This window comes from Megalops cyprinoides, chromosome 4, assembly GCF_013368585.1.
Source record: "Megalops cyprinoides isolate fMegCyp1 chromosome 4, fMegCyp1.pri, whole genome shotgun sequence".
Lineage (NCBI taxonomy): Eukaryota > Metazoa > Chordata > Actinopteri > Elopiformes > Megalopidae > Megalops > Megalops cyprinoides.
Genome location: NC_050586.1, coordinates 3125711 through 3144173, shown reverse-complemented (window position 1 = coordinate 3144173; position 18463 = coordinate 3125711). Strand labels below are relative to the sequence as shown.

General features: G+C 47.2%; 1 protein-coding gene across 1 annotated transcript; it reads right to left on the bottom strand.

The window, feature by feature from the left end:
- Nucleotides 1-2440: 2440 nt before the first annotated feature.
- On the bottom strand, nucleotides 2441-16762 carry man1b1b (mannosidase, alpha, class 1B, member 1b). Its single transcript, XM_036527325.1, has 14 exons — nucleotides 16611-16762; nucleotides 14621-14767; nucleotides 12399-12507; nucleotides 11931-12055; nucleotides 11554-11699; nucleotides 11013-11143; nucleotides 10347-10535; nucleotides 10066-10214; nucleotides 9038-9226; nucleotides 8466-8656; nucleotides 6397-6517; nucleotides 4819-5013; nucleotides 4257-4388; nucleotides 2441-2735 (listed from the first exon to the last, which is right to left on the bottom strand). Exons 2-14 carry the CDS (start codon nucleotides 14723-14725, stop codon nucleotides 2529-2531), a joined length of 1989 nt encoding a protein of 662 aa, XP_036383218.1. The 5' UTR covers nucleotides 14726-14767; nucleotides 16611-16762; the 3' UTR covers nucleotides 2441-2528.
- Nucleotides 16763-18463: the final 1701 nt, after the last annotated feature.

The following is an 18463-nucleotide window of genomic DNA, read 5'->3' as shown; positions in this document are numbered from 1 at the left end:
AATCCCCCAGCTTGGCTCCTGATGCAGCGCACCGGCTGGGGTCAAACTCGCATCCTGGAGATTGTGGGCTTTGTTCCAGCACTTGCTGACTTTGATATGATTTATATTCGGAAAAGATGCCTCAAAGCAGAGGCCGTTGTATCTGCTCTTCACCTGACAGTGGTGTTGCAGTAAGTGCACCGCAGCGGGTGTACGCCGCTGATGCTCTTGCTGGAGGAATGAAAAGTAGCACAACCTAACTCCTCCAGGAAATGGAGTTTTACACCCCAGGATTGCACAGATAAGAATGTATGAAAACCGACACCACATGAAAGTCCACTGAAAACATACACTCACAGCTTAAATGAACAGTTCATTTCAAAGCAGTTTAAATCCCAAGCTTAAACTGGCCTTTTATAAACATAATAAAAACTGTACAAAATGAACAAACAAAAAATATTTACACTCAGACTGCTTGTGTCACTTGTTAGAGAATTCTACCTGGGCAAAAATGTCTGCAGTGTTGGACGCTCGAATGCATTCTCTTTCCATGAATTAGAGTGTAAATGACAGTGATTTTACTCCTCTTCCACCAAAGCTCAGCCGCACCACAGCCTACCCAGTGCATGGCCCCACTGCTCAAAGTTCGCAAGGGTCCCTCCGCAAAGTGACACTTTCAGTGTGTCTCTGAAAGCATGAAAGACCTGCGTGAATGACCAGGTGAATGACCGGGTGAATGACCTGCATGAATGACCAGGTGAATGACCAGGTGAATGACCCGGTGAATGACCTGCATGAATGACCAGGTGAATGACCAGGTGAATGACCGGGTGAATGACCGGGTGAATGACCTGCATGAATGACCGGGTGAATGACCTGGGTGAATGACCGGGTGAATGACCGGGTGAATGACCTGCATGAATGACCGGGTGAATGACCTGGGTGAATGACCGGGTGAATGACCTGCATGAATGACCAGGTGAATGACCGGGTGAATGGCCAAGTGAATGACCTGCGCGAATAACCGGGTGAATGACCTGCATGAATGACCAGGTGAATGACTGGGTGAATGACCGGTGACCTTGTGTCTATCATCTGACAACACTCCATGTTCTCCCCAGGCGGGATTCATGTATTCACATTACAGCAGAAACAGAATGGAAATAAAACCTACTCTCTGGACATAATAATAATGCTCTGCGGTAGTCACTGAGGCAGCCGGACAAAACAAACAACAAAAATATAAAACAGAGCAGGAAGTAGTCGAAAAAGGACGATTGGAATTTCATGACTCGGTCATGAACACATGGATATTTACAGGAATGACTGCTGTCTCAGAATTCTGACCTAAATACAGCTTTTGTGTTTTTGCACACAGTGACCCATACTATGTGTCTGATACAGTGACCTAAACTATATGTCCCATATTGTACTGCACACCCCCTCTGAAATGTATGTTCACATGGAATAAGTTTGTTGGACTTCACAATGACACATTTATTTAATAATAATAAAATGATAATAATAAGCTATTATTTCTTTACACTACAAGATAAAATATATATATAAATAGGCCTTAATGCCACAATGCTGTCACAACACATATCGTGGTCCCCAAAAGAGAACTAACAGATTAAGTCAATTTGAGAGCATGATTGTGTTTCTTATAACTGTATTGATAGGTCCTATATGCTTCTATACAGCCCCTGACCTTGCTACCTGACTGGTCTTATTTTGTGTGGAAAGAGCACTCATTCAATGACAACAAAGTAACCTAATCCAATCTAATCTACTCGGAAGTCAGCCACAATTATTGATTAAAAAAACAGTAGCAGCTTATGACTGACACAAATTTGATATCACATAACGGGAAGCTCTTTTCCCCCCCCAAACACAGACGCCACACGGAGCTCTCCTGTGGCTGAAGAGGCGAGACTCTCCCTGTTAAACCAGCAGGTGGCACCACCTCCGTGTCCACTTCCCCATGAAGCAAGAGACAGGACAGGAGCTGAGGAACAGGAGGGGTAAGGGAGACTGGCAGTTTCGGCTCAGATTTCTGCCTCCTTAAAATGAACAAAATCCATGGAAAGGACCACAGAAGAAGGAAGAGACGGATATCGTTTAGGAGGACTGAAGGGGTTAAGTTCGGCTAACCCTGCCCCCCCCCCCCCCCCAACCACCCCAATATATGGAAATATATATGCGTATACGGAAAGCCTGCCTGAGTTCAACAGCATCTGCCCATTCCAGGGAAGGCCAGGACCCAACCAATCAGACGAGGGGGTAAGAGTCATCGCATCATCAGAGGTGGATCCTGCCTCGTTGCCATGGCGTTGGTGCCAGAGCAAGGGTGGGACTGTTCAAGGCTGCCCGCTGTGGAGGGGGTACCCACCACCTCACAAAGAACCATCCAGTGACCTGTTTCCATGGCAGGTGAGAGGACGAGACGGCAGGAGGGGGGGGGGGGGGTCGAGAGCGGGATCTCAGCCGTGTCCAAGCCCTGAGGTGTGTAAACGTACGCGTGTCAACTTCCTGTCGGGTGGGGCCGCTCACTGGGCGGGAAGCCAGATGGGCAGGGGGTGGGCTTCGGTGTTGAAGATGAACTCGTCCAGGCTCAGCAGTTTGGGGTCGTCCCAGAACAGCAGGAACAGGTATTTCAGCGTCTCCCCTAGGAAGAAGCTCTCCATCTTGTCCCGGGGGCTGGGGTAGTCTGGGTCACGCACGTTGCTGATGGAGGTGTAACCTCCGGAGGGGACCTGGGGACACACAGAGACGTCAGCTCTCACTGAACCCCATCCCCAGGGGACCTGGGGGGACACAGAGACGTCAGCTCTCACTGCACCCCAAACCCCGGAAGGGATGGGGTCACCTGCCCCTGCTGTAATGAATCAGACCTCTTTAACCTGCCGTTCAGGATGAAGAACACTCTGAAAACCAGCCTCACCATGTCGGGAAATGTGTGCTACGCGTATGTGTAGGTGTACCTGTTCTTGGCCATGCTGTTTCAGCTGCACTAAACAACTGATTTAAAAGCCTTTGCCTGAGAGTCACTGCAGGCAACAAAACCCGGAGCAACAACAGCATGACCTACCACTGCGCCAGCAGAGAGAGGGCACAGCTTCCAGAAAACTGAGGTTAAAAGCTGGCCCCACACGCGCCTATCCTAAACACCTGGGGGAATTTTTGGGTTGAAACTGCAAGCATGTTACCTGAGCAGAAGCCTGGGAGGCTGTAAGGAGCTCCGTACCCCTGTAAACACTGAACAGACACCTCCACAACTTCTTTAAAACAGCATATGTTTGTTCTGTGAAGCCACCATTAAAGGTAAATTAAGGTCGGCAATACTACACAACCCATGGGATTTATGTTTGGTGTGTTATATGGTATCATACCCTTTCCCACATCAGGCTATTACCTTTCCAGCAAGCAACTCTTTCCTGACTGTGAGCGTTCCCTGAGCGTTTGCACAAAACACACAGCGGCACTAAGCTAGCCACTGTAGAGCAGAGCTCATGAAGGAAGGCTAACGTTTGTGTACATAATGAAGCCGGCTGAAATGGCTGGGTCAGGGATATCTCAGGGGGGGTGAGACTTTGACAGCCCAGTCAAGCCCAGACCTGAACAGGGAGATCGGGTCACAGTAAGCACACAGGAGGGGCTTCCCGCATCCCTCCTCTCATTCTTCTCTCACTGCAATAAACAGCCCCCCCCCCCCCCCCCCCCCCACGCCTTCAAACAACAAGACTGACTGCATGCTCAGATTCAGCTTACAGCATTCTAAGGCAGATTATGTGTTATCTATAGCATGTGAGGCGCACACAGCAATTAAACACTAAAAGTGTGTGTTTGTGCAAATGTATGGATGTGTGTATGTGCGTGTGTGTGTGTGTGAGAGAGAGAGAGAGAGAGAGAGCACTGTGGGCTCATTTGTGTGTGTTACCCTCCTTTGAAAGACTTTATATGTATGTGTACATGTACCCACGTGTTTGGAATGCATACATTTAGATTTTGAATTTAAATGTGAATGCAGGTGAGTTTGTGTGTGTGTGAAAGTACAGAGGCAATGTTTGTGCGGATGAATGTGTGTGTTTCGTGCATGTTTTTAAGTTCAGAGTGCATGCCTGTGTATGCATGCAAGTATGTCAGTGACTGACTGAGTGAATGAGTGAGTGAGTGTGTGAGTGTATGTGTGTGTGGGTGTGCGTGTGTGTGTGTGTGTGTGTGTGTGTGTGTGTGTGTGTGTGTGTGTGCGCATGTGTGTGTCTGAGGTCACTCACCCTGGTGTACTTGTTGAAGTTCTGGAAGATCTCCCAGCCCCAGTCACGGTACTTCCTGTCCCCGGTGAACCTGTACAGGTAGAACAGGCTCTCCACCGTTTCCGGCCGCAAAAGGTTATGTCTGTCTGCAAGCTGGGAAAGAGAGAGAGAGACAGAGAGGTTCAGTCAGTGAGCTGGGAACACAGAGAGAGAGAGAGAGAGAGAGAGAGAGAGAGGGATGGGGGGGATGGGGGGGGTTCAGTCAGTGAGCTGAGAACAGAGAGAGAAGGGGTTCAGTCTGAGATCTGAGAACAGAGATCTGAGAACAGAGACACAGGCCATTTAAATTAAGCATTACGATGGGAGGGGGTGACTGACTCTACCTTTGCCAGAGCTGCCTATCTGCATCCAAAAAACATATTTTCCATTTGAAATGTTACGAAAATCAAACCATGACAACGGCAGTACGTCACATTCACACAGAAACGAACATGGACTCGTCACAACGCCTCTGAGGGGATGAATGCTGTGTCTCTGTACTCTGCCGGTGAGCTCCAGTTCTCCAACTGCGTGGTTCGCTCACCTTGACCTCCACGTCGCGGGCCTCCCCGCCCTGCATGTTGAAGTGCACGATCTCGGGACTCAACCCCGTCTCCATCTGGGTGTACATCTGGTAGCAGGTCTCCATCAGCTGCTTGGCCAGCTCCATGTGCTCGGAGGGCAGGCCGTTGTGGGCGCCCAGCGCCAGCGTCCCGGGCAGAAAGCACACCAGGTGGTCCTGGGAGGGAGGAGGGGGGGCAGCAGTGAGAGACTATTCCAAACTGTAACAGCAGGGGGCGCAAGAACTCCACATCTAAGACAGGCCAAACGAGGAAGCTTGCTCTGGCAACGCAGCACAGAGCTGGAGTAGATCAGAAGGTTGCTAGTTTAATTCCTGGGTGGGGCACTACTGCTGTACCCCCTAAAGGAGGAGAAAGGGGCCGTCATCTTCAGTAAATATCCCGCTCTTTATGGGGAAAATACTGTATGTAGAACTATTCCTCAAGTACAGCATTAAATAAGGGGAATTCAATCTAACCATTTCGATTAAATTGGATAAATTTACAGTAACCAATGTAACCAAGGGATTAATTTTTTTAAAAAATTTCATTAAAACTGAGAAACGGCTAAACAGTTAACATTGTTCAATTCATTAACTGAGAAAAAAGTGATTTGGAAGAATACAAAAAACCCTCAAAGTTCAGCGCAAAGTGGTTTGGCATTTAGCTGGAATTCCACTGATAACATTGTATCATCATATCTGATATCTTACTGATACTCTGAGAGGTGGCTAGGGCAAACAGACCCCGATAATGCAGCACATGGTCAGAAACCTGCCTTCTGTCCAGCCCTAAACCTGGCAACCAAACATATCACATCTTTCACAACTGCCTGTGGGGTATCTACAGCAAACAGAAGCGAGCAAAGCTCACTGCTGATAACCTGCCCGAGGGAGGGCACTTTCCTACCCACAGACCGCTGATGTGAGGCTAACCTACAGCAAGTATCCAGCAATCAGCTGGCAGCTCTGAGCTCACTGGAAACACCTGATCACAGCATGACATCACAATGGGAATGTGGATCCCAACAGAGAGCCAATCACCAGGGGTGTCTGATCTGGTGTCTATATCAAGGAGGACTGGATGAAGGATTCCTGTTCATGCATTCAGACAGTAAAGTAGGTAAGGAAACACAAACAAGGCCAGAGAAATAGAAGATATAGAGCCGATTCCAGAGAAAGCCCCACTGCAAGGGCTTTACAAAGTCCCTGATTGGTTAAACCTGCTGCATGTGGCCAATCACTTACTGATATGAAAATACACTATGCAGTAACTCTATCCACTATGAGGTTCATAAGCCCACTCTTCCGTCACCTTTTTTAAGCCCTGTCATACTCCATCCAGTTACACTAATGGGCTATCACCACTCATTGGTTCTGGAGGCTGTAAGAGTCTGCAGTATCCCAAACAGCATGCTGTACACTGGGATACATTCTGACATACGTAAGCTCTCTCCTTGCCAGCCCTAGCGCTTCAGTGAGGCAATTGGATGGTGTCTAAAAAGAAAAGACACTGGTATCATGTCTCAGGCCTGTTTCTGGGGGCGTGGCAGCAGGACCGACCATTTTGGGGCTGAAGTGGCCGTGGGACAGCTCCCCTACGAAGGTGAGTCCGCTGGGGGAAGACTTCCTCAGCAGGTTCTTCTTCACCCCCTCCATGGCCTGCAGGTAGTCCTCCAGCAGCCTGCACAACACCAGGGGGCGCTGTTCAGTTAGAGACGTTACACCAGTGGTCATACTCAGCTTAAAGAAACAACTGCAATGAGTTAAAAATCAGGTACACTGAAGTGTTTAAAGTAATTTGTTTTAAAATGCTTACATGGGCAAAAAAACATAACTGCAACCCTGGAACAAAGTACGTTTACTGTAAAATTAGGATTTAATAAAGTGAATCCATTCATTGAGCACAGCAGCTTTGTTTTAAAAATAACTGCGAACATAAGCAAATATGAACTTCTTCCAGATTTATAACCTACTTCAGGCTAATCCAAATCTAACCTTTATTCAAAGCCCAGAATGCACTGTACCTCCTCTCCTTCACTCTGTGGAGTTAGTGAAATTACATTCACAAATTTCATAATTACTCAATTGTTAAAAACTGTTCCTGATCACATAAACATAAAGTAGAAATGCTTAGCTAAGCTAAAGATAGTCCTCTTTGTGTCCTTAGCTGGACTGTGTCTGTGGAATTTGATGTTACATATATTCTTGCAGGATACCAGCCATATGTAAACAGGTAGATTTCTTGATTCCTCTGCCTTGAAACCGGCCCTGTGCCTTGCAATATGCGTGCCGACTGCGAGGTGAGGAGCAACATGACACATTTTAGATCATTTACACCTAGGGGTGGCAGTGTAGCAGAGGGGTAAGAAGCAGGGCTCATAACCAAAAGGTTGCTGGTTCAATTCCCTGCTGGGGCACTGCTGCTGTACCCTTGGGCAAGGTACCTAACCTAGAATTGCCTCAGTAAATATCCAGCTGTATAAATGGACAACATGTAAAAATTGTCACATATGTAAGTCGCTCTGGACAAGAGCATCTGCTAAATGACAATAATGTAATGTAGACCTGTGGTGAAATGAACCTCATATTTCAGTTTGGTCATTGTTTTTAATACAGAACTGAAGTGCTGCCACCTAGAGGAGAATGTAAGTGGAACTAATGGAACTGCAATCATGACCTGCCACCTCTGACTGACAGCACTAACAGTTCTGCTATAGACACATGGTCATTCATTTTGCTGAAGTGCCTTCACTGCTTTAATATAAAGCTTTTTATCGCTTCGATCCTGAGGATGGTGGAGGTATCGTATCCCACCACATCAATAATTCATTCCAGACGCGTTCGAGACAGCTGAGTACGGAGTTAAACCAATGTTTCCTGACAGGGTGATGAATATTTCAGAGTCGAGCAGAGATGAGTTTTTAAACAAGCGCTCCCACAGTGGGACCCAACCGGCTGCAGCTCTAGCAGGGAGGATTTAACTGTCTGCTGCAACAGGACTGGGGGCCGTGAACGGAGGAGGTGCAGGGCTCATGCACAGATTGATATACTGTGAATGAAGCACCACACAGTGTACTGTCTGCGCTTACAAGCTGAGACAATGTCACTCCTCACTGTGTGACTCATGTCATGTATTATTAGCACGTGTGATTTACTGACACAGGGAGACAGCTCACATATTATCCATGCACGCAGCTGCATATTAACTGAAGTAATTCAGTCCTAGCTACAACAGCAGTGCTCATACCTGGCATTTCAAAGCACAGTGTTCTGGTTACAAGTCATACTATTCAATGCTAATAAATATGAGCCCCTCTCAAACGGTGGAGAGCTCATAGAGGGAACACAATCCACTCCTTGTAACGACACATCGGTTAACTGCATACTCCGTATCACTGCAAGAGATTCTTGGTGCATCCCGCTGACTTGGCTCCTGTTATTTGCATACTCTGGGTAAGTGCACAGTGTGACAGCACTCAGAACATGCACTTTTCAGTCGACTCCCTTGCTTTGGATATAATACCTCGCAGGAAGCGTTACTGACAGCACCTGTGGAGTACAGAAACCCCGCAGGCCTGCAGGGCCGAGGCTGGGCTCAGGACAGGGGAGGCAAAGGGGGTCAGACTCACTCTTTCTCCTTCTTCCCGCCCTGGATCCACTGCTTCAGCAGGTACTCGTAGTAGCTGTCGGCGCGGGCCCCCAGCGTGTACACGCCCAGGTGGGTGAACTGCCCGCTGTTGGTGTTGATGAACATGGGCACCAGGCCATCCTGCTTGCCCTCCAGCGTGTGCACCAGCTTAATCACTGTGTCCGCCGCGTCCTGGGGAGGGGAGAGCAGAGGGGCGGGGCTGAGGAGCAGTGCATTTTGGGATATCGTCTACTGGGCCTGAACCGGCTACAGCGTTTTTGGCTGTGCTGATCAGGCTGCATGGCAGGCTTTGTGCTGACTCACGTCGACATACCTCAAGGGCTACTTTTTTCCATTAATCATTATGACTTTACAGATCGATGAAATGAATAGAAATTGCAGTGACAGTAAGTGAAACCCACCCCTCCTCAGGACTGCATTTATTTAATTTAAGCCAAACCACAATTCCCTGTGACTGAACAGAATACAGGGCCATACTTGGCCAACACACACAGGGGTGGGGCTAAGTGTGGAGGCAGGCCCCTGATTGGTCAGTGTCTCTGCTGGGCTCACCCTATAGCGAGGCTCCTGGGTGAGGCGGCTCAGCTCCCTGAACTCCAGCTGGATGCTGGTCACTTCCGCCACAGTGCTGTCTGAGGTCCAGCGAGGGGGGTGGGCCGTGCCCTTCCCAATATTCACGTCTGAGTACGGGATTTTGGAGGGGGTGTTGAAGGCCGGCATTAATCTGGATCCTATATCTTTCTGCAGAGGCAAAAAACACTTTCAAAAATGGGGTTCACAGGGATGGAGTTTTATGTGGCAAGAATGCAGGGAGGCAGTGTAGCACAGTGGTAAACAGGAGGGCTCATAACCAAAAGGTCACTGGTTCAATTCCCCGCTGGGGCACTGCTGCTGTACCTGTGGGCAAAGTACTAAACCCACAACTGCCAAGGCAAATATCCAGCTGTATGCGTGCATAACATTTAAAAATTGTAACCTACTTAACTTGCTCCAGTGAAGAGGGTTGGCTAAATGACAATAATGTAAAGAAACAAATGATCAATATAATACTGATTAGCAATTATCCTAAAGAGTAGAGGGTCAAGAAACGAATGATCAATGTAATACCGATTAGCAATTATCCTAAGGAGTGGAGGTGGGGAGGGACAGAGAGAGACACTGCCAGGTTTTCCCTCTGTGACTCACAGTCTCAGCTGTGCTGAGGAACAGATCATCTCCAGTCAGAAAACTGGCTTCGGAGATCAACGTTCTGCTCCCTGTTCTAAAGGAGCCTATTCTGGAAGGCTGGGAGTAAGGGTGATTATGACATCAGCGTGAGTCAAAGCTTTGCCGCGGTACAGAATGTCTCCACTGAAGAGCCAGTCCTCAGAGAGCGACATTCTCCCCTGCTGTTCTAAAAGATGCTTCTTAGAAACCGGGAGATGGTTACCCGGTGACATCACCCTCTGACTCACAGTGATTGTCGAGGAACAGACCGGCTCCACACAGAAAGTGGCATTTGAGGTTCTCTTTGTTATTTTAGAGGGCCTTTCAGAGACGTTTGGGAAAAAGCGTGGGGGTGACATCGGCCCGGGACTCACCGCTTTGTCGAGGAAGAGCGCGTCTCCGGTCAGGTGGTAGGTGCTCAGGAGCCCCCCGAGTATTCGGATGGTGCTCTCAAACAGGTTGACGTCCACGTTCTTGTTGAAGGTCAGCTGCGTGGCCACCCAGGCCCTGGCCTCCTCGAATTCTGCCCGGAAGAGAGACAGAACGCTGAACCCTCGCCATGGTTTCCCAGGCTGTAACTGTCACAGTGCTGGGATCGGCACTGCGGAGAGGGAAGGGCCGGATGCAGGAGGACAGAGAGGGGGATTCTGGGTACCTTCTTTTAGGTCCATGATCCACATGGTGTCCAGCGAGTCGATGAGGGTCAGGCCCAGGCCGAACCACTCGCTGTAGGACTTGGAGACCGGCTTCAGCTCATCGTGACCCCAGGCAAACTCCTTGTAGCCCTTCCAGGCGTGCCTGAAGGCCTCTTTCACTGCCTCCAACCGCTTCACCGAGTCCAGGTCTACAGGGAGATACAAACACACACACACACACACACACACATACAAACACACAAGCACGCACGCACGCACACACACACAGACAAGAAGACGTACACAGAAAAACACAAACACACAGACACGCAAGGAGGCAGATTAGAACCTCAGTGCACTGCAGTAAGATAAAGAATCATGCACTTTTTATGAACAAATGCAACTGCTAATGTGATTATGGGCTGTGGACTATTCATCGCCTCCTGATGTACTTTAAGATAAGCATTAAATATGTAAGGTCTGCTTTGTGGTTTATTTAGCACAGCCTGCTATCCAGATGGGCCAATCCACAATGGGCCTAGTGAAGACAGCACTTTCAGTTATAAAAAAGCAGTCAGTCTGTGTGTGGAGACAGCACTTATACTGCAGGCCCCCTGGGAGCAGCAGGACTTGCTGAGACAGCAGGGGACAGTGAGGGGACAGTGAGGGGAGAGCAGGGGACACACCGGGCTGCAGGGGGGTGCTGTCTCTGGTGTCCGCAGGCTCCACGTCCCCCTTCTCACCCTCCGGCTCCTTCTCCTGCACTGAAGGATGCAGCTCAGGGGCCTGATCTGCCTCAATCATTGCCCCTCTCCAGCTGAGCACACACACATACACATACACACACACACCACACACGCACATACACATACACACACACACCACACACACACACACCACACACACACACCACACACACACACCACACACACACCACACACACACCACACACACACCACACACACACACAAAGGAAGCCAAGGTCAGCCAGAGTGAAGCAGAACGTTGTCCTATTTTCTCCATAAGGATTCAGGTCAGACAGTCCATCATCTTTAAAATACACGTAACACTTTCAAACTTAGTGTCCCTGTATGGTCCTCTGGCTTTTTCCAGAGAGAAAGCATTGTCCCCTTCCTTTACACACTGCTTATGACTGAGGCTCTGTATTTAGAAAAGTCTCTCAAATAACAACCTGTCTGTTTAAACACACATCATCGGGATTCTCACCTGACCAGTGGCTTCTCCCCTTCCCCAGCCTCTCCACTCTTCACTGCAACCTGGCTCTCCTCCACCTGCGAGTCTGACACGTTCCCTTTCTTCTGCAGGCGGTTCTGTAAGGCCGGGGGACCCCGCTTTGGGAAGGCCTTCTTCTGCTTCAGGGGTATCAGGCACAGAGTGGAGACAAGTGAGAACATCACCCCAATAATGCAAATGAGAACATCACTCCAGTATTGGTCTTATTCAGGACTACAACAGGCCAGGAGCTATGGCTACTGCCTGCTAAGGAAGTGGAGGAGACACTGCAGAGGGGATGAGGAGGTGGTACAGGACAGGTGAATGTCAGGTGTAGGTGTGTGACAGGTATGTGACAGTGCTGCACTTACTGGGGGAGGCGGGGGCAGGACAGGTCCGTTCTGTTTCTGAGGCTCAGGGATCACCGCTGGCACAATGGGCTTCCGGTCGTGGTCGGGTCCCTTGACCCAGTCATTCACCGCCCTGTCCGACAGGCCTGGAAAAACACACACAAAACTCAGTCGGACCAATTCTCGATGCTACATGAACACAAACAAACAAACACACACACAAACACACACATACACACCCACACACATTCAGCTCAGAGCCAGAATGATTCTACACACACATACACACACTCACACAGATACATACACACACTCTCACACTCACTAACAGCTGGAATGATTCTACACACACACACACACACACACACACACACACACACACACACATCTAGTAGCCAGTTTCCACACACACACAGGAGCTGAAGCCTGATGTGACCCCCCATCAGCCCCCCCCCCCCGGCGTGGGCCTCGGTCCAGGTCGAGCCCTACCTCTCCAGTGTCCCACCAGGCTGGGATACGCCACGATCCCGCAGAACAGGAGCAGTGCCAGCAGGAAGAGGATGAGGCAGCGCTGTAGCCGCGACAGCTGCTTCCACTTCTGAACAAAGAGAGGATTTCACAGGCGCTGGAGACCCAGCCCACACCTGCAGCTGGCCATGTTCCACCACATGGAGTCAGCCTGAGCTCTACCTGCACTGTTATATTCTAGTATTTTACAGAACATATTTTGCATATTAGGAAAATCATGTGAGCGTAACACCCTTAATATGGCATAATTTTCATTATGTAAATTTCAAAACAAAATCTAACGTAACCAGCTAACTACCAGAATATGACATAATTTTTGGGTCATGTAGCCCTGACCTCTGATTTGGAATCCTTAGACCAGACAGGAAAATGAAATTAGAGTGCACCTGCACATACACAAAACGTACCCCTGGAATGGAAACTTCACAGTTCTTCACTTTACAATTAACTGTCAAGCAGAAAAGAGGGACCTCACCTTTCAGCTGCAAATAAAATCAAAGGCTGCCTGGAGGTGGCAGTTTGGCACATACTCAGAATCCTCAGATATAATGAATATACAGAACAAATAACCAATGTCGGCATTACATTACATCACATTACAGGCACTTAGCAGATGCCCTTATCCAGAGTGACTTACATGGGTTACAATTTTTACCCACTTGTTATCCACTTGCACAACTCGATAATTAAGGACGTAATTGTGGGTTGCCCAGAGATATAGCAGCAGTGGAATCAAGCGGGGAATCAAGCCGGCAACCTTTCACTTACAAGCCTTGCTCCTTACCACTACTGCACACTGCCACCAGTATGCCTGGATCTCTCTGTTACACATTTCTACACATGTTGATCTTACCAATGCAAGAAGCAACCACAGAACTAATGCCCTTCTGTTGTCTTTACTAAAGTGTGAGGTTTATGCCCCTTCCTATACAGCAATTCCAATTTTCGGAGAGGAAATGCGGTTGCAAATGCAAATTCAACGTTTCTACAAAAATGGGACCTGTTGAAGGGGTGTCTGACTTTGGTGGTGTCATTTTATGAGTGAAACCGTTTCTTGAATGATATACCACTGAGAGGCACAAAGGTTTGTAACAGACCTGTGCAGTCACCGGTGTGTTTTGGGGGAAACTGAAGCTCGTGAACCATCTGCACAGGCCCCAGGAGACCCCTGTTCCACAGCAGCAGCGGGATCACTCTGGGGGCCTGACGCTGTGCTGTGCTCTGAACCAGCACTGACGCAGGTGTCCTCCCCACTGCCTGCTTGTTTACTGCCTGGCAGCCACAAAACAGGACCCATGCAGTTCACACAGGGCAAGGCCAAGGGCAAGGCCTTCAGGAAAAATGCCATGAATTCAATAAAAAAGACCACAGCCTTTTACAGTTCAAGCTGAGGAACCAAGTATCCTTGTCTTGCTTTTCAAACATAAACATTATCAAATTTATCAGACAATTGACAGAAATCTGATTTTTGAAATGTCATGCATCCTCATTAGGAACATGATAGGTACTCCCCATCTCACCATAGCGAAACACAAGTGTGTGTCTGTGTGTGTGTGTGCGTGTGTGTGTGTATCCATTATACTCAGAGAACTTGCCATCAAACCACTATGGTGCAGGTTGGATTCCCAGGTGGTCTGGTTTGCTTCTATACATATCCAGACGTGTGAAATTACATCAGCTTATAAGCCTTGTATGAAAGGATAACAACGTTTAAGTGTATTAAAGGATATTACTATACGGTATGCATGAAAGAATATTAGTATGTAACTGTGTAAGAATGTTTGTATATAAACCATGTATAAAATGGTATCAGCATTTAAGCTATATATGAAAACATATATAGCCCACATATGTATGCATTTATACATAGGGGCAGGAGTGTGGCATAGTGGTAAGGAGCAGGATGATTCGTTTGATTCCCTGCTGGGGCACTGCTATTGTACGTGATTTGCCTCAGTAAATATCCAACTGTATAAATGGATAAAGCTGTAACCTACGTAAATTGAGGGCATCTGCTAAATGGCAATCATGTAATGTAACGTAATGCTTATGTAATGTAACGTAATGCTAATGTAATGTAACGTCATGCAGCGTAAGGTTAGCCAGGCCAGCTGCCCCGGATAAGTGCCGCTGAGCAGGAAAGAGATGTGTATGCTGCCGTGGCAGGTGAAGCCGCTACTCACCCTCCAGCAGGACTGTCGCCTCCACTGCTTGCCGTTGTTGTAGCTGCGGGGGTCCCGCTCAGACACAGTTAAAGACACAAAATCCTTTCTGGCAGGGGGGTACATTTTGCCTGCTGGCCCGATGACAGGAAGGTCATAGACACAGAGCTGGAGAAAAGATGGTTTTGGGGGGGGGGTTATATAAGTTAAGTTGAGATAAGAAAACACGAGAGAAAGCAAGTAGTGTTAAATCCCCTTCATCTTTAATGAGTGCTGAACTCCATGGACCATCGATAGGAAGTAACGCTACTGTAGCGGTTGACTCATTTCGTCCGGGTCTTGGTGGACGGTGAGGTGTGGCATCATCTCGTGCAATGGAGACGAGTACATTTCTGTGAACTGTTTTCTCACAGGAAACTGAATAAAAGCATTTTGTATTTCAGTAAAGCGTAACAGTTGCCAGACCCCACCCAAAAAAGACACTTCTGGAGCAATTCAGCTTGTCCCTGTGAGCCCCCCTGCCACTAGCTGCGTCTTTGTGACAGTCTCTAATCGGCATTCGTGGCCGCTCTCTTCGGTACTTCAGTAACTGAGTATTTATACCCATCAGGTTGGAGAAAATGAAACTTCTAAAAGAGGGATGTTAAATACAGACAAGACACGGCTGTACGCTACAGATGGAGTTAACGCAAGGACACTGATGCCGTAGCCCTGACCACAACACCATAGCCTACTTAATTTAGAACCTGACTTAGCTAGCTACTGTACTCAAGTACTCCATAAAACGCCTGCTGTATGAACTGGGTTAATGGGTTACTCGATGTAAAGCTGTCAGTCGGGAAATTCACGCGCAAATGAAGAGGTTAGCTACATTAAACAGTCTAAATAACCTAGTGTACATAGCTAGCTAGCCAGATATACAAAATCAACAAGTTACATTATCAGTAATTTCGCTACAGTTGGGTTTCATAATTCATTCAAGCTTGAGGCGACTAAATTAGACATGCCTGCCAACTGATAGAAAGCTAGCATTTGCGACCAGTTCGCTGATAAGGGGTGGATCAGGAATGTAAAACACGAATTTGTGTGTCGCGATCCAAAAAATTGTCAGCGATATGCAACATCAACACATATACAAGACAGCTAACACTAAGTTAACTTCCCAGTTAGCCACCTGGCTAACATTAGCTAGCTGAAGAGATCTCCCCCCCCCCCCCCGTCCGCTGTCTAATTTCTAACGGAAGACCCACATGTCCCTTCGAACCAGGACAAGACCGGACAGGCTCAAGGTTTGAGTGCAGACCGAGGCATCACATAAGGCCTGGATACGTTAACTGGCCACCTTCACAACAAATTAATAAGCGTACAGAATACGATCCATGAATAAATCCCTAACTGGCCAGCAACAAGCGTCCACATTTTAAACGCTCAGCTATCTAGCTAACTTAGCCAAGTTGGATTAGCTCAGCCACCTAGTTGTCTATATAGCTAAAACGCTACATTAGTATTATTCATAACTATCTAGTCAATGCATTTAGCCAACGATAACTTGCTGCGTAAGTTAGAAGTCAGTCAGTTTGTACATCGTATTCGAAACAGTGTAACAATACCTTTCAAGCCAGCTGCAGACCGCCAACATACACTGTTATTGGAAGCAACAATGTTGCTAACAGAGCTGGTTGACTACACTTCTTTCCGCGTCGTTAACTGAAAGGTTGCATTATTATTAAAACACTCTACCCAGCTACCAAATCTATTTCGCTAGTGTAGTAATGGGACAGACGGCTGCTAAAGGTGACTGAAATAGGCTACAGATCGGAACTAGCTAACGATGCATAGCTATCTTACAACAAGCAAGCTAACGGCGACCGATCCGAACAAACAGTTATTAGAGGCAACAATTTGCTTGCTCGCTAGCTAGTCTAGTTGTGTTATCTTTCACTTTGCTCCACGTCGCAAACTGCTTAGCTACCTTGATCGATGGTGTTTTTAGATATTGCTGGTACCTTACCTTGCTTCACAGACAGCTACACAGGATAACTGCCGATCTCTGTATTCTGATTGAAGTCTGAACCCCTTTCCTGCCCGACGTTAGCTAGCTACAGTATCACTTTGTCTAAGACCTGTTTACGCGACCATCTGCGCTGCGCGCCAGTTGCGGTTCACCGAGAGAACCGCAAGTCTGTGTCACCGCAAAGACAAGTCAGGGAGACACCAGCTGTCAGTTTTTTTTCTTCACAGACTCGAACAATGCCACCCATCTCCGCCATTATTTCAGACAAAAAGATCATTTAAATTCACCTTCCTAAATGTCCTGGATAATTTGGCTGCCCCTTTTTTTGAGATGCTGCACACGTGTTTGAGGTGTAACGTCAACTTACACACGACCAGCGCCGTGGTTTGACAACGGCAGACAAAGAGTGCGTGAAATGTTTGCGCGTCAAGAGTGCGGGCATCCCAGAACATCAGTTCAGGATGCTGAATTGATTAACAGATGCGAAGTTGATCGCTGGGTAACGTTGGGGAGACCTGTAAGTAAATGTAGACTAGCTAAAAATAATTAGAAATGTAAATGCAAACTTAGAGATGCAAAATAAGAGCGTCTGCTAAATGAATGTAATGTTTCCTTAAAGTCAGACATCTATCTCCCTCTCATCTCACGCGTTTTGGGTATAGCAGTGTCACAGCATTCAAACTATGGACCTGGGTATCGTCTTACTGATAGCGATTAGGGGAAGCAGTTTGAAACGGTATCGTCAAGCCGTCACTGCCCAGCAGTCGCTCAATGACCGCGCAGCTCAACCCAAAAGCTCCACCAGTAAGGTTCCAGAGCAAAGGACTATAGCAAATAATTCTGAATATGATTAACAAGAACAAGACCTGATTGTGTAAGATTGCCATGGAGATATAGACTTAAAATGACTCTAAAATTTGGGTGAAATTACGAATAGCTGTAATGGTATTCTGATTTCCAGGAAACCAGAGACGCGTCCGTGTCTCTGGCCTTTCCCTTTTGCCCTCACGCAGTTCAGCATCATGCTCTCTGAGTCAATAAACGCTTTGAATGGAGAACGTTAGTACAGTACATTGCAAACGATCGATATTAATCCCCTGCTTTTCAGCGTCATTTAGCCATTCTCATCTGAACGAGCTGATGTGGGCATTTGATTTTATAAAGAGCGTAGTGTTTACTTCTTTGCTCCGTGACTTGAATTTAGCCTTTCAGATTAAGTGTTAGAAAACATATAATAGCAGAAGCATAAACTTACATAATTTTTAGCTTCCCGTACCAAATATCCAATTTTTGAATTTTAGGATTCAACAATGAAGGATATTCAGTACATGAATTCAGCAAAGAAGTTTTAAATGTTGCCATGGCAACTGTTGGAGCCGTTCCTGCATGGTGATGACCATGCTGAGTTTCATTTTTTCACCTATTTTTTTTAACGTAGTCCACAGCATTATGGTAGACATGAGAAATGTTCTGAGCACTTCCATTGTAGTAATTATAAACTTACATCAAGCAAAAAAAAAAAACCTGGCAATCACAGACTCACAGACAATGGACTATATCTTGCTCTGCATTTTGAGGCACAACCCCATCAATGTAGCCCATAGTGAAAAAGAAGCCTAATACCAGCAAATCAGTCTTGTGTTGTGTAATTTTCATCTGTGGAAAAGTGAAATAATAATAAAAAAAAGATCCTACACACAAAATAATCTCCATCAATCTTCTTTTGGAAGTTACAAAGTCAAAAGGACGAAAGGTGCTTTAAAATAGGCCGCTCTAATAAAGCAGATAATTCATTTTGGTATAGAGCGGCGCTTCACCCTGCTGTTACTCCCATCTTCCAGATGGCTGAA